Source organism: Hyperolius riggenbachi, chromosome 7, assembly GCF_040937935.1.
Source record: "Hyperolius riggenbachi isolate aHypRig1 chromosome 7, aHypRig1.pri, whole genome shotgun sequence".
NCBI classification, from domain to species: domain Eukaryota; kingdom Metazoa; phylum Chordata; class Amphibia; order Anura; family Hyperoliidae; genus Hyperolius; species Hyperolius riggenbachi.
The window spans coordinates 30,287,315-30,301,918 of NC_090652.1; the positions used below are offsets into that span (position 1 = coordinate 30,287,315).

The following is a 14,604-nucleotide window of genomic DNA, read 5'->3' on the forward strand; positions in this document are numbered from 1 at the left end:
GGATTAGGTTTCAGATAAGCAGCAGACAGGGAAATAAAGGGAAGAGGAGGAATAGATTATAGATAAAAAGAACCCCCAGCATGCAATTCTTTGGCACGGACTACTAAAGGGCCATTGTTCCTTAAAGAGAAACTCCAACCAAGAATTTAACTTTATCCCAATCAGTAGCTGATACCCCCTTTTACATGACAAATCTATTGCATTTCACAAACAGACCATCAGCGGGCGCTGTATGACTGATATTGTGGTGAAACCCTTCCACAAGAAGCTCTGGGACCGTGGTACTCTGGGCAAACTGCCACAATGTAACAATGTTCACAGACAGGAAATGACTGTTTACAGCTGTCTGTAACAGCCAGAACAGCTAGAAACAGCTACATAACCTGCCCACAGTAACAATGTCACCATGTAATACATGTCAGAATGTGAATCTGGGAGAGGAAAGATTTTACAATGAGCAATCACTGACTAAATCATTTATACATAATTATTGTAAAAATTAAGCACTTTTTTATTACATTATTTTCACTGGAGTTCCTCTTTAAGTATGTGATAACTCCAAATCATAACAGCAGAAAAAGTTTTGAAAGTTTTGAATGCAGGCTTAGCATCTTTATCACTTAATACACTCAGACCAGTTGCTGTTGAAATTTGATTTTTATGTTTTTTATGGTGACGATACCGCTTTAAGGTTGCATATTACAAGCTAATCCCAGGAGACACAAGCAGATGGCAGCTGTGCCTACATGTACGGTGTCAGAATAAAATCCTTACTAATGAGCCGTAAAGATCGGTAAGACTTACGGTTGGGTAACAGTCCCGGAGCGTAGAACTCCAACATAAAAACTCTGCTGGATATGGGTCCTCTCTGGCTCATCTGGAGGTCTCCATCATGAAGAATAAGGTCCACCACCTCGCACATCCATGTTGTACCTGCAAGGAAGAACATGGTTGACTGCGTACATTTAATAAAGGCATGTGGAAAAAAAGGACGCCAGATATTGCTGCTAGTCGAATATTGGTAAAATTACCAATATTCTACTACTTAAAGCGGAATATAACCCAAAATTTCTTCTTTGCTCTAACAGATTATTCACAGCATATTATATACAACCAACATTTTTTTTCACTAGAACATAATTCAAAGGGTTAACACAGGCTTTAGAAGCTTCAATGCCTTCAGAGCTAGCCGCTTCTGAAAGTTAAAGGATACCCGAACTGAAATGTGACATAATGAGTTAGACATGTGTATGTACATTGCCTAGCACACAAATAACTATGCTATGTTTCTTTTTTTCACTTTCTCTTCCTGAAAGAGTTAAATATCAGGTATGTGAGTGGCTGACTCAGTCCTGACTGAGGAAGTGACTACAGTGTGACCCTCACTGATAAGAAATTCCCCTTTTTTACCTCTTTCTTGCTCTCAGAAGCAATTTTCTGCTAGGAAAGTGTTTTATAGTTGGAATTTCTTATCTGTGAGGGTCACACTATAGTCACTTCCTGTCTGAGTCAGGACTGAGTCAGCCACTTACATACCTGATATTTAACTCTTTCAGGCAGAGAAAGAAAAAAAAGAACACAGCATAGTTAGTTGTGTGCTAGGCACTGTACATACACATGTCTATATCATTATGTCACATTTCAGTTCGGGTATCCTTTAAACAATGTAATCTTGTGTTTACTTAAATGTATCAAGTGTGGAATGTGACACATTCTATGACTGTGCAGGAGCTGGAGGACACAGAGAGAGAGTCAAGCCATGTCTGCCTAACTGAATGAATGAATAAAAGCAGTTATTAATAAAATGCAAAGTCAGCTCATAAAGCAAAAAAATGTACTTTTGGGAAGCTATAAATTATAAATGAGTAATAATACTTATGCACAAATGCAAATATGATAACCGTATGGCATATAAAAAGTAGGAAACATGTTTTTATTGAATATTATGTTTGGGTTTTAAACCGCTTTAAAGAGAAACCGTGACCAATAATTGAACTTCATCCCAATCAGTAGCTGATACCCCCTTTTACATGAGAAATCTTTTCCTTTTCACAAACAGACCATCAGGGAGCGCTGTATGGCTGATATTGTTGAAACCCCTCCTACAGTGTGATGTCAGGACCATGGTCCTGACAGTTTCCTGTCTGTGAACCTCATTGCATTGTGGAAAAGAACAGCTGTTTACAGCATGGTCCAACTGCCAAAAAAAAGCAAGCAGCATTTCCTTCCACTGACATCACCTGCCAGCAGTAAAAATGTCACCATGTGATAAATGTCAGAATGTAAATCAGGGAGAGGGAAGATTTTACAATGGGCAAACACTGACTAAATCATTTATACATAATTATTGTAAAAATGAGGCACTTTTTTTACTACATTGTTTTCACTGGAGTTCCTCTTTAATTCCAGTAGTAACATAAGTGTTTACTGACATTTTACAATGACGTAACCTAACCCTGCTTTCATACAGAGCCCTCCCTCTGCTGATGTCTAATCCTTAACCACCTCCTCCCCCTTTAACCACCCCAACCCCCCACCCCATGAAGCCTAACCTTTAACCCCATCCCTTGCTGCAAAGCTGCAATTAGCAGCAATAGGGTGAAATTTGGGGCGCCCTCTAGGCAAAGTGCGGCAGTAAAATTGGGCATAAAGCATAGCATCCACTTATTATCATCACAATAGCCCTGATGCCTGCTATCTGGCGCCCAAGTTTTCGTCTAATGGTTCCTCCGGAACCACCGAGCACAGAAGCACCTTCTTCCCCCAAGCAGTCCTTCTGCTGAATTCCCGGCGCACCCCCCCTTTGCCAGGTCTGCCTCCCTGCGGCACTTTAGTTCTCTAGACCGCTGAATTCCCTAGCCGCCAACTGTGTAGTACGGTCTCCACATCCTAGTTATTCCTGGGTGCTTAATCGCAGGTCTCCCATGCTCTAGTCTACTCTATTCTTCCTGTGCTGTCTCAATGCTTGTATATCTCCCATGTCTGTCAATCCAATGTCTGTATATGTCCTTCTGCCAATGCCGTGTGAACCAGAAATAATTCCGGGTACAACAATCGTTGTACTCAGCAAATAAAGATGATTCTGATTCTCATGGCGCTAATCGTGGCTTTAACCATTGCCGCGAGTGGTGGTGCCTTTCTTTTCCTGTTTCGGGGTTGACCAGAATCAGGCTAAAACCACATGACCCTATTACAGAGTTATCTTATCAGTACCGCTAGATACCTGATTTCGGGTAGGTAGTTATGAGGATATCTTCGTCTCTTGCCTGAAAACCATCAATTCGATCCCAGCCTTGGGTGAAGGGGCAGAGAAGCGGCACACCACGTACCTCACCCAGCTCTCTTCTGGTCCAATTGGATGCTGCGTCCATCTCGGTGATCTGAAAGACGTTTTTTTTTGCGTGATCAGTCCACAGAGTCAGTTTGGCAGTTAATTTAAGCCCAGTTTATTTGGGTAAGTTATGCTTTCACCACAGTCATTGCTTAAAGAGAACCCAAGGTGGCATTTCATTACGTTAGTGGGGCACAGAGGCTGGTTGGGCACACTAACACCAGCCTCTGTTGCCCCATCGTGTGCCTCAAAGACCCCCCTGCTCGCCGCTATACCCCTGCAGTGCTGGCGACATGCAGCGTTTCGCCAGCACAATGTTTACCTAAGCGCTGTCTGTCAGCGCCGCTCCCCCACCTCGCCGCTACCCACCCGCGTCCCTTCCCTCCAATCAGCGGGAGGGAAGGGACGCGGGCTGGTAGCGGCAATGCGGAGGAGGTGGGGGAGCGGCGCTGACAGACAGCGCTTAGGTAAACATTGTGCTGGCGACACGCTGCGTGTCGCCAGCACTGCAGGGGTATAGCGGCGAGCAGGGGGGTCTTTGAGGCACACGATGGGGCAACAGAGGCTGGTGTTAGTGTGCCCAACCAGCCTCTGTGCTCCACTAACGTAATGAAATGCCACCTCGGGTTCTCTTTAAGAGCCAGGACTCACAAGACAAGCGTCACTCCTCAGCCAGAGCCACTCCAAGCTGGCTGCCCTCAGTGCGTCTGGCTGCCTCTCTGTCCCTCGTAATGTGACAAGCTGGTTCTGTCGCTAGGGAGAGAGAATGAATGCCAGCCCATGTCCCCCCTCCGGCCTGTGCTGCTCTCCGAACTCCACGGCTTTACCTGCAGAGAGATCTTTCAGCACCTGCCTGGGAGCACTAGTGTTTGGTTAAGCAGGTTTTCTCACTCTGACATTCTTCAGCAGCATTCTTCATACTTTTACCAACCTGCAATACGGAGGCGGAAGCTAGTAGTGTTGTCCGGATCATGAACGATTCGGATCTTTGATCCGAATCTCTTTTGTGAGTCGAATCATCCGAATCATCAAAATGAGAGATTCGGATTGCAAAGGGGGCGGGGCCAGGAGCGGCACGCCCCCCTCTCAGCGGGCAGCGGGGTCCTGGAAGCAGAGCAGAGATGGATCGCTCTTTTGGATGGGAGCCAGCCTTGCAGGGAGACAGGTAGATCAGAGAGAGGGGACATCGGAGCCACTTCCAGATATGTGTAGAGCACACATACTGGCTATAATGTGCTGCTCATTATAGGCTGTGTGTCTGTTCTGTAGTTGCGCACAGTGAGCAAATGGGAAACTTTTGGCCCAGAAGCACAGCTCAGTAACTTTGTAGGCAGCATGCTGGGCTAGAAGGGCAGGTGTTCCGACGTGATAACCTACATGTCGAGTTTGATAAAGTGTTGGAGCACAGGCACTGTGATTTCTGTGCAATATGATCCTCCTGCACTGCTCTAAACAGCTGCACTTCACTCAGGGGCGTAGCTAGAAATGACTGGGCCCCATAGCAATTTTTTCTTATGGGCCCCCCACACGCACACTGTAAATTACCCCCCCTCCCCCCCACACAGTAAATAAATAATTAAGTGAATATTATTGTTGCCACGGCAAAAAATTGGCGTAGTTATGACATCATGTGGGCCGGGCTAACTGTAATGTAACGTGCAATATTGAGGCGGCAATGCAAGAACCCTTACTTCCGACACATGAAATGCAAGAACCATTACCTCCAACACGTAAAATGCAACAACCGTTATCTCTGACACATGAAATGCAAGAACCATTACCTCCAACACGTAAAAATGCAACAACCATTACCTTTGACACATGAAATGCAAGCAGTGCAGCAGTGTTTCACCATAAAATAATCGTAATGCGGCCTGCGTTTCACCATAAAATAATCGTAAAATGATCAGGTATCAGATCACATGTATCACTATGTACTCTGCAAAATGCTGCGGAAGATGTCAGTGCGATATAAATACATAATAATAATATGGTAGGACATTACACTATGACTATGGTAGGATTAGATTGTGAGCTCCTCTGAGGACAGTCAGTGACAGGTCTAGGTACTTATCCGTTAGCCGGGCGCATCCTCTAGGTGGCGATAATTACTATTCCCCCTCCAGGCCGCCATGGATAGTAGGGAAAGATGTAACTCTGCTGGAGTTCTATCGCCACCTAGAGGATGCGCCCGGCTAACAGAAAAGAACCCAGGTCTATGTACTCCGCAAAGAGCTGCGGAAGATGTCAGTGCTATATAAATACATAATAATAATAATATGGTAGAACATTAGACTATGACTATGGTAGGATTAGAGTGTGAGCTCCTCTGAGGACAGTCAGTGACATGACTATGTGCTCTGTAAAGTGCTGCAGTAGATGTCAGTGCTATATAAATACATAATAATAATAATATGGTAGAACATTAGGCTATGACTATGGCAGGATTAGAGTGTGAGCTCCTGAGGACAGTCAGTGACAGGACTATGTACTCTGCAAAGCACTGCGGAAGATATCAGCTCTAACTAAAAGGAAAACAGCAAAAATAATTATTTGTGGGAAAAAAATATACATATAAAAAAGGAGAATCTCTGTGGGCAAGAAAATGTGTGGCTATTACAGAAATAGTGCATAAATCACTGATGTGCATAGTGCACTTGATGGTAAATGCCAGCAGCCAGAGCCTTGCAAGTAAGACAGCAGAAAGGGTTAAGTGTCCCATCCCCCGGAGGAGAGCAGCCAGAAGCAGGAGGAATGCATGAAGAGCTCACCCCAGAGCTGTGTGTGTGTGCAGAGTGCAACTTGTCAGCAGTGCACAGGTTCTAATCTAAAGTGTGTAGTGACACGTGAGGATTGCTGGTGATGCCCTCCCTGGAGAACGGCTGCTTTGTTCCTATTGTGTCACAACCTAAGTCCTGCAGCTGTACTGTCTGTCGCTGCAGTTTGTAAAGTTACCTTGGCTGTGTAAGGAGTGCAGATCAGGCATTGGGATCAAGCAAGAGCTACGTCACCGGTGTAGTGAAAAATTTTGCTACCCATCATATTTTGCAACTTGCCATAGAGGACAGTGTATGACTGTGTAGGCGTGGCTCCTCTCTGTTAACACGCCTGTAATTTTTTGCAACCACAGATCCCATTGAGCTAGAAGGGGGATTATTCCCTCCAGGGGGGGTTATTAGTTGAGCAAGAGGGGGGGATTGTTCCCTGGGGGGGGGGGGTTATTAGTTGAGGAAGAGGGGGGCTTGTTCCCTCCAGGGGGGGTTATTAGTTGAGCAAGAGGGGGGATTGTTCCCTCCAGGGGGGGTTATTAGTTGAGCAAGAGGGGAGGGTTCTGTGTGAGAATAGGGTTTGGTTGGGTTGCATTTTCTGATACAGATAGGTTAAAGTCAATGGTTAGGTTGCACTTTCTGATAGCTATACCTATAAATAAATGCAACCGGTTGCAAAATCTGATAAAGTTGCAAAAAATTTCACCACAGGTATCCTGCAGCTCCTGGACTCACATGCGGACCCACAACACACTTCTCCTGCACAGCCCATCTGCTTCTCTGATTGGATAGCGGTGTTGTGGGGGTGGGCTCCTTTGGCTGTCTCTCTCATTTTCATTCGCTAGAGAGAGGCGACAGCCACAAAAAGAGTCTGCCTGATTGGAGGGAGGGAAAGAGGAGTCCTGATTCTTTTTTCAGCTGGGGGGAGGGGAGATCATTTCCTGGAGACCGTAGATGCTTGGCAACACTGTTGTCATAATGCCAGATGGTTGGCTGTGAGGGGGCAGGATATTTCCCATGCTAGAGCCAGCTCTGGGGCCCCGGGCCCCCCCTGGTTAGGGCAGCTAAGGGCCCCATAGCAACTGCTATGGTGATCCCTACGCCCCTGACTTCACTTCTGGGAATGCTTCTTTCACTGTGCGACGTTTGCATTCAAAGTGTACAGATGAGCATGTAGGTGAAATCTATGTAAAGCATATGATTGCAGCATGTGGGTATTACGTGCAAACATTTCTGCTCTCTGCTTGTCCCTCCTCCCTTCTCTGTCCACTCCCTGCCCTCTGTCCATCTTCTCCCCTTCTCTGTGTGTCCACCCCCCTCCCCTTCTCCTGTCCACAGCACGGAAAGACCTGTCCTGCTAGTCATCTCACCCCGAATGCTTCGGTAGTAAAATGATCCGAGATTCGGATCAAAGATCCGGATCTTTTCAATGATCCGATTCGAATCATCTGAATCATTGAAAAGATCTGAACTTCCCATCTCTAGAATTTCACAAGGGGACGTTGTGTTGTACATCCTGTAAAAGTAGGATTGCAACGCAATGGAGAGGAACGTTCACGGGTGGGTTGCACTTGCAACGTTTACAGCACATGCACCGCAACTGATGTGTGGGGTGCTTTGCCTTACCTGCAGGTGGCACTGTTTATGGAACAATTGGCTCGCAGTTCCCTCCTCCACCTGCAGGCGGTACTGGAGTTACAACTAGTCTGGACTTCCACCACCTACCAGCAGATGTCCTCCTACTATTCTCAGCCCTGAACTCAGAACTTCCTCTCTACTCTAAAAGATAAGCAACAGCATAATAACTTTTGAAGAAAAACATTTCTTTGTTACAGCTGAAACAAATCATGCAATAAATCTACAGTGTGTCTACTTCCTGCTTTCATGGAAGCAGACATATTAACATCCTGTGCCTTCAAATGAGCTTATCTGCCGTGGCAGTCAGGTGACACAGGGAAGAGATCAAATTACAATTTGTGATTAGTCACAGATGAGGGGTGATTAGACAGGCTAAACTCTCTAAATACATACAGGTTGCATTTATCTATGTTTTCCTTCTGTCCTGTGCAAGAGTTCAGGTCCACTTTAAAAGCAAAAAATATGGCAGCCTCCATATGTCTCTTATTTTATTTTAAAACAAACCTGCGAGCACAACAACAACAACGTTACCCGGTGGCTTCCCATGTGACCAGTGCTGGAACGTTGAGGGGCAAGGGGTAATAGTCTCCAAACAATTGCACAGGTTTGCTTTAAAATGATACATATGGATTATATGGATGTGAGACACCTGTGGGGGGGGGGGGGGGGATAGCTGTTTTCGGCCCCAACGACTAACCTTCCCTTCCCATATCTCCCAACTTTTTGAGATGAGAAAGAGGGAAACTTAAGCCACGCCCCTGCCATACCCCTGACCACGCCCCCATCACACCCCCTAGTCACGCATATCATAAAGATTTCATTAGAAAAATATGTTGTTTTATACTTCAAACCCCATTGGTCCTTTCTATCCTGGTCCATTTTCCTTCATAGTAACATTTTACAATTAGTAATATATCAATTTAAAGGATGGGAATAAAGTTTAGAGTCAATGAAACACATTTTTAGTAGAGGAATATATATATTTACATAGAAAGAGGGACAAAGTCCTGAAAGAGGGACAAATGAGGAGGACAGAGGGACAGAGTGACAGGGCTCCCAGAGGGACACTTGGGAGCTATGCCTTCCTCCGATACAGGGCACGATACTCCAGATCAGGTGCTTTCTGGATACACTTGTTATGGGTGTGAAGATCAGGATGACCACACTTGTTTTATGACCCTTGTGAGATGGGCCCTCAGGCTGTGAGTGTGACCAGGAGAGGCAAGGGAAGAGGTGAGAATATTTGGGGGCCCCATCAATTGTAGTTACACCACTGTCTGTGGCGAATTGATTTTGTGGTCAGGTTGATACATCCACAGGTGAGCTCCCCTTAGGGTGACCATCATAAATTACAAGGGGCAGGGACGTCGCTAGCCCCAAAGATCAGTGGCACGTGCCCCAGATCTATTCTGAGGTGCCCTGGACGTCACCCAGGCAACCGGTATTGTTTAAAAGAAAACAAATATGGAAGCCTCTATATTCTTCTCACTTCAGTTGTCCTTTAAGTTCATGTAAATTTGGCTCCACCCATGACCACACCCACATTCTGATGCATGGTCACACCCATTTTTGGGCTGGAGTGCCCAAAAGTGCCCCGGATCTCTTAGTATCCTACCAACACCCCTGACAAGGGGGTTAGTTAATGCTCAATTTATTGATAATATACAGTATACTGCAGCACAGGCACAGCCAAGATGGAGGCACGCATATAGACCCCCAAAGGCCCCCAGCATTTGCAAAACTCCCTTAGTGGGAGTTGGTCTTAGTAACTCGCTCATGCTGTACCTTTGCGTTGTTACTTTGGCACCTGGAATACTTACTAATACTTACTCCATCTCTTAGAGGCCTCAACTCTTCACTTTCCTAAATAAAGTATTTTTACTCCCTGGCCACGTCCCAATGGCTGTCCGTGCTGCACATGCACAGTAGCGCAAACGCACGGACACATGGACAGGATGACGCAGGGAGACTAAGGCTTCGTTCACATCTACCTAGCGCAGATGGCCGTGCGATCTGAACGCAGCGCATCCGATCGCACGCCATCTGCGCCGCTGCCCGCTGATCCCATCCATTGACAGTGATGGGATCAGCTCTGCGCTTCCGGGCAAAATGCAGGCAGCAGTACGCAGCGCAGTAGATGTGAACGGTGGAAGGGCAGTCAATGCCCTTCTGCTGTTCCTGCGTTTGCACGGAAGCGCGTATGATGTGAACAAGGCCTTAAAAGGACACTTAAGTCAAACAAAAAAAATGAGTTTTACTCACCTAGGGCTTCCAATAGCCCCCTGCAGCTGTCCGGTGCCCTCGCCGTCTTCCTCCGATCCTCCTGGCCCCACCAGCAGCCACTTCCTGTTTCGGTGACAGGAGCTGACAGGCTGGGGACGCGAGTGATTCTTCGCGTTCCCAGACACATTAGCACCCTCTATGCTGCTATATGGTATATGATATATGCTATAGCAGCATAGATGGCGCTATTGTGGCCAGGAACGCGAAGAATCACTCGCGTCCCCAGCCTGTCAGCTCCTGTCACCGAAACAGGAAGTGGCTGCCGGCGGGCCCAGGAGGATCGGAGGAAGATGGCGAGGGCACCGGACAGCTGCAGCGGGCTATTGGAAGCCCCAGGTGAGTAAAACTCAATTTTTTTGTTTGACTTAAGTGTCCCTTTAAGTTTTATTATATAGGATGGCCATTTTTTTACATCACATGTGATTTATTGAAAACAGAAATTATTGTGGCTCTGTAAAATGAACAAGCTGACCCATTATTGCATTCCAGCGAATTTGGAGGTGTGTTTAGCTATCATGGACAACAAAGGGATGATTTGCATATTCAGCAGTGATGCTCTGGGAGACATCATATGCTCACTCCAACCTGAATTATGGCAAACACCTTTTTTTTGAGAAAGCAAATTTCTGTTTTGCACAGCATTTTTTTTTTTTTTTTTTTTTTTTTTTTTTTTAGTAAGGAAGCTTTTTGGTCCTTTTCAGCCCCTTACACACTCCTAGGAGTTCTGGTTCACCATGAGCCTCATGGTCAGTCTATAACAATGTGATTTATTGTTACAATATTTATAGCGAAAATGAATTCTCGTAATTCTCTTTCTTGACCACCAGGTGGAGTCAGAATCACATTTATTTGTGTATGCTTTTTTTTTTTAGGTCTGCTCAACTATCCATCCTTATGTTTGTTAGAAGTTATATCATCTTTGACCACTAGATGGAGCCAGTACAATGTTGATTCGTCTTGGACATTTGTCTTTATTTAGTCTTTTTCTGCTTTCCCACAATACATTTTCTGTATTATGTATAGTTGTCATAACTATCTGTCACATGTCTACATAGCTCCCAACTGTCCCTTTTTTAGAGGGACAGTCCCTCTTTAGGAGCCCTGTCCCTCTGTCCCTCTTTCCTCCTCATTTGTCCCTCTTTCAGGACTTTTCCCACTTTCTATGTAAAGATATATATTTCTCTACTAAAAAGTGTGTTTGACTCTAAACTTTATTCCCATCCTTTAAATTGATACATTATTAATTTTAAAATGTTAAAATGAAGGAAAATGAGCCAGGATAGAAAGGACCAGTGTCGTTTGAATTATAAAACATATTTTTCTCATTAACTTTTTATTGTATGCGTGACGGGGGTGTAGCAGGGGCGTGGCTTAAGCATCCCTCTTTCTCATCTCAAAAAGTTGGGAGGTATGTACAGTCTACAGTGTTATTTTAGTGAGCGCAGCAGTCACAGGATATTTCCATATACTCAGACGCGTTGCCACAGACACAAGTCTCTATATCCTTAGGCTTGGGTGAGTGTCATGTACTTGTACAGGTGAAACTTAGAAAAATTAGAATATGGTGCAAAAGTCCATTTATTTCAGTAATACAACTTAAAAGGTGAAACTAATTTATGAAATAGACTCATTACATGCAAAGCGAGATATTTCAAGTCTTTGTTTGTTATAATGTTGATGATTATGGCTCACAGCTTATGAGAACCCCAAAATCTCAGACCATTAGAATATTGTGAAAAGGTTCCATATTCTAGACTCAGTCTCAAAGTGTCAGACTCTTCCGCTAATTCATCCATCATTCATCTTTGATGGGGCGGAGCTTAGCATCTGTGCAGCTAATAATTAGGCTTAGGTAATAAAGACAAAGTTCTGATGCTGTGAAACTGGTAAAGAAACACCGAGCCTTTTCAGTGCTGCTGAGTCGATTTTTACTCTGGAGGTTCACTTTAAGGGTCCTTTTACACTTAATGCGTTGTGTTGAGTTGCATCACGATGAATTGCGTCGCGTTGCGTTCCATTTGCCAAAGTGTTTAATGTCTGCAATTCTGCTCCTCGACTAACACCGGACCACACTTTACTTATAACACAGCATTGTGAGACAAAAGGGGTAGAGATAAGGTACAGGACAATAGGTAAAGGTAAGCTGTGTATGAGGTGGTAGAAATGGTGGTCAGTGGCTGAAGAGTCCGAGGTAGGAGAGTATGCTTGCCTGAACAGGCGAGTTTTCAGATTGCGCCTAAAAAGAGTAAGTGTGTTCTGGAGCTGCTACAAACTAAAACCATTTTGGAACGAAATATTAATATCATAAATGACATTTTGGACTCCCAATTCCTCTGTACACCCAAACTAGCACTGTTAGGACTATTTACTGAACCCTCTTGCAGCAAGCGTACCCAATACTTGATACGTATACTATGCTATTATGCCCGAAAGGAAATACTACGTGTATGGAAAGTTGTTAACCTGCCATGAATAAAGTTCTGGAAACGTACAATAAACACAGCCCTTCCGCTCTATGGAATGACTTACAAAAATCGTAATTGTCCGCAGCGATTTGATAAAATCTGGGCACCGTGGTACAATAATATTACAACTGCTGGTTCCAACCCTGATTGTTAACCGATTTGAAATACTTACTGCTGGTGGCTGATCTTTGGGGGTGGTCTGGAGGCGGGCCCAAGAGCCATTCTCTTTCCCTTCTTCTCTTCCTTCTCTTTCCTTTCCTATACCTTCTCCTTTCTCTCTTACACCTCTCTAGTCTTTTTTACCAGCGTCACTCGTTACTACAGACATGTACATTATTATCCGTAACTACATGCAACCTTGATGCAGGGGCATAACTAGAAATCAAAGGGCCCCCCTGCAAAACTTTGGATGGGGCCCCCTCCCCTACACACTGAATAGGCACTGTCTACAAATCTTTGTCTGAGCAGATGCAGTCAATAGAACAATTGTGCAGAGAGCAGAAAGTTTTTTCTCTCCTTGCCCTCAGTTGTCAGTCTCTCAGGGCAAGGCCCCCTGTGGCTTCTGGGCCCCCCTGCGGCTGCATCCCTTGCAGGGTCTATTGTTACACCCCTGCCTTGATGTATCCATTTATACATATATTTACTACTATGTACAGCTATTTATCTTCTAAACCATTTTATGTACATACAATATGATTATATGCTGTTGCCATGATGTTTTGTTATGCATTAACTCTCTCATATTGGAGAACTGTGCTGTCATTTCTGTATCTGTATCTATATCTTGTTTATTTTTAAAATAAAACTGATTTGTTAAAAAGAGTAAGTGTGGGTGAGTGGTGGATGTGTTGAGGGAGGGTGTTCCAGAGGAGAGGAGAGGATTGAGAGAAGTCTTGTAAGAGGTGACCAGAGAGGAAGACAGGAGAATATTGTTAGCAAGAATTTTAAATTGTATCCTTTGTGTAATTGGCAGCCAGTGAAGGGCAACCATGAAGTAACCATGTTTCAGTTACTCCAAAAAAGGTGAGGCTGTGTGAGATAAAAAGGTCATGGATATGTTCCAGTTACAGACTGGACAGGAAGTGATCACTTTTGGGGGCAGTAATCCTACTCTTTGCAGTATTATTATTACAGGGCTGCCAGGTTAACACTACAAAAAATCCTCCCAGGGCCAAGGCAGAGGCAAGAGAGGCTCCAGCCTCAGGGCGCAGTGTAGGAGGGGGCGCAGGGCCGAGGCAGAGGCGAGAGAGGCTCCAGCCTCAGGGCGCAGTGTAGGAGGGGGCGCACAACTCCCTCTGCTATCATTCACCTATTTTGTTTGAAGCAGAAAGAAATAACAAAAGGGCATACATGGCTGTGACTGCAAGCCAGATAAGTAGAGATTAGGGTCTTAGGGGCCCTGGGGCGCCTCTTAGTCTAATAGTAATCATTATGTGACGACTGGGGTGGGAGGGATGGAGGGGCGCACTTTGGTGTCTCAGCCTTGGGTGCTGGAGGACCTTGTCCCAGCTCAGAATCCTCCAATGCCCTGGGTCTGGTTAATCTTGTTATGTCCCTGTGTCCATGCTGCCATGGTTCCCCCTATTCCGGCAGTGTCACCGCTGGGCTGAATCCTGGCGTTGGTTCATCACAGAGAACCGGTAACGGAAGTCCTAGAAGCGGAAGGTCAGGTCGGTCCCAGACATCTCATTCTTATAATACTCATCGAATCTCTTGCTTTGAGCCACTGTGAAATGGTTCTTCCAGTCGCCAGATATTCCTGGGGAGAGAACCAGCGAGAAGTGAATCCAATGATGGGACAGAGAAATACAATATATTGTGTGTTTGCAACGGGGTATTACACACTCACAGAAATAGTGGGAATCGGGAGTAGAAAACAACTCCTGGCTCCTAAACATTTTTTCTTGGGGTGTGGACCCCCGACACCTCCCCCCACCCCACGTTGTGGCCAGTCGCACACACCTTCCTCTCCTTGTAGATTAGGCACAATGTTTACCCGCTCCAGTGATGTGTTGGGTCTTTTCTTCCCTGCAGCTACACGCCCAGGGCCGGTTCTCTCATGAAGCAAGGTGAAACATTTGCATCAGGCGCAGAGATTTCAGGGACAGCATTTTTGTAC

General features: G+C 45.2%; 1 protein-coding gene across 1 annotated transcript in view; it reads right to left on the reverse strand.

Annotated features, from left to right (window-relative positions):
- The window catches only part of LOC137525962 (uncharacterized), a 53,586-nt gene that overhangs the window by 19,881 nt on the left and 19,101 nt on the right, over positions 1–14,604 (reverse strand). The window contains exons 8-11 of the mRNA XM_068247172.1: positions 14,146–14,244; positions 6,835–6,926; positions 3,224–3,380; positions 805–933 (exon numbers count right to left, since the gene is read on the reverse strand). Coding sequence (XP_068103273.1) covers positions 805–933; positions 3,224–3,380; positions 6,835–6,926; positions 14,146–14,244 — 477 coding nt within the window. The remainder of the gene's footprint in view (positions 1–804; positions 934–3,223; positions 3,381–6,834; positions 6,927–14,145; positions 14,245–14,604) is intronic.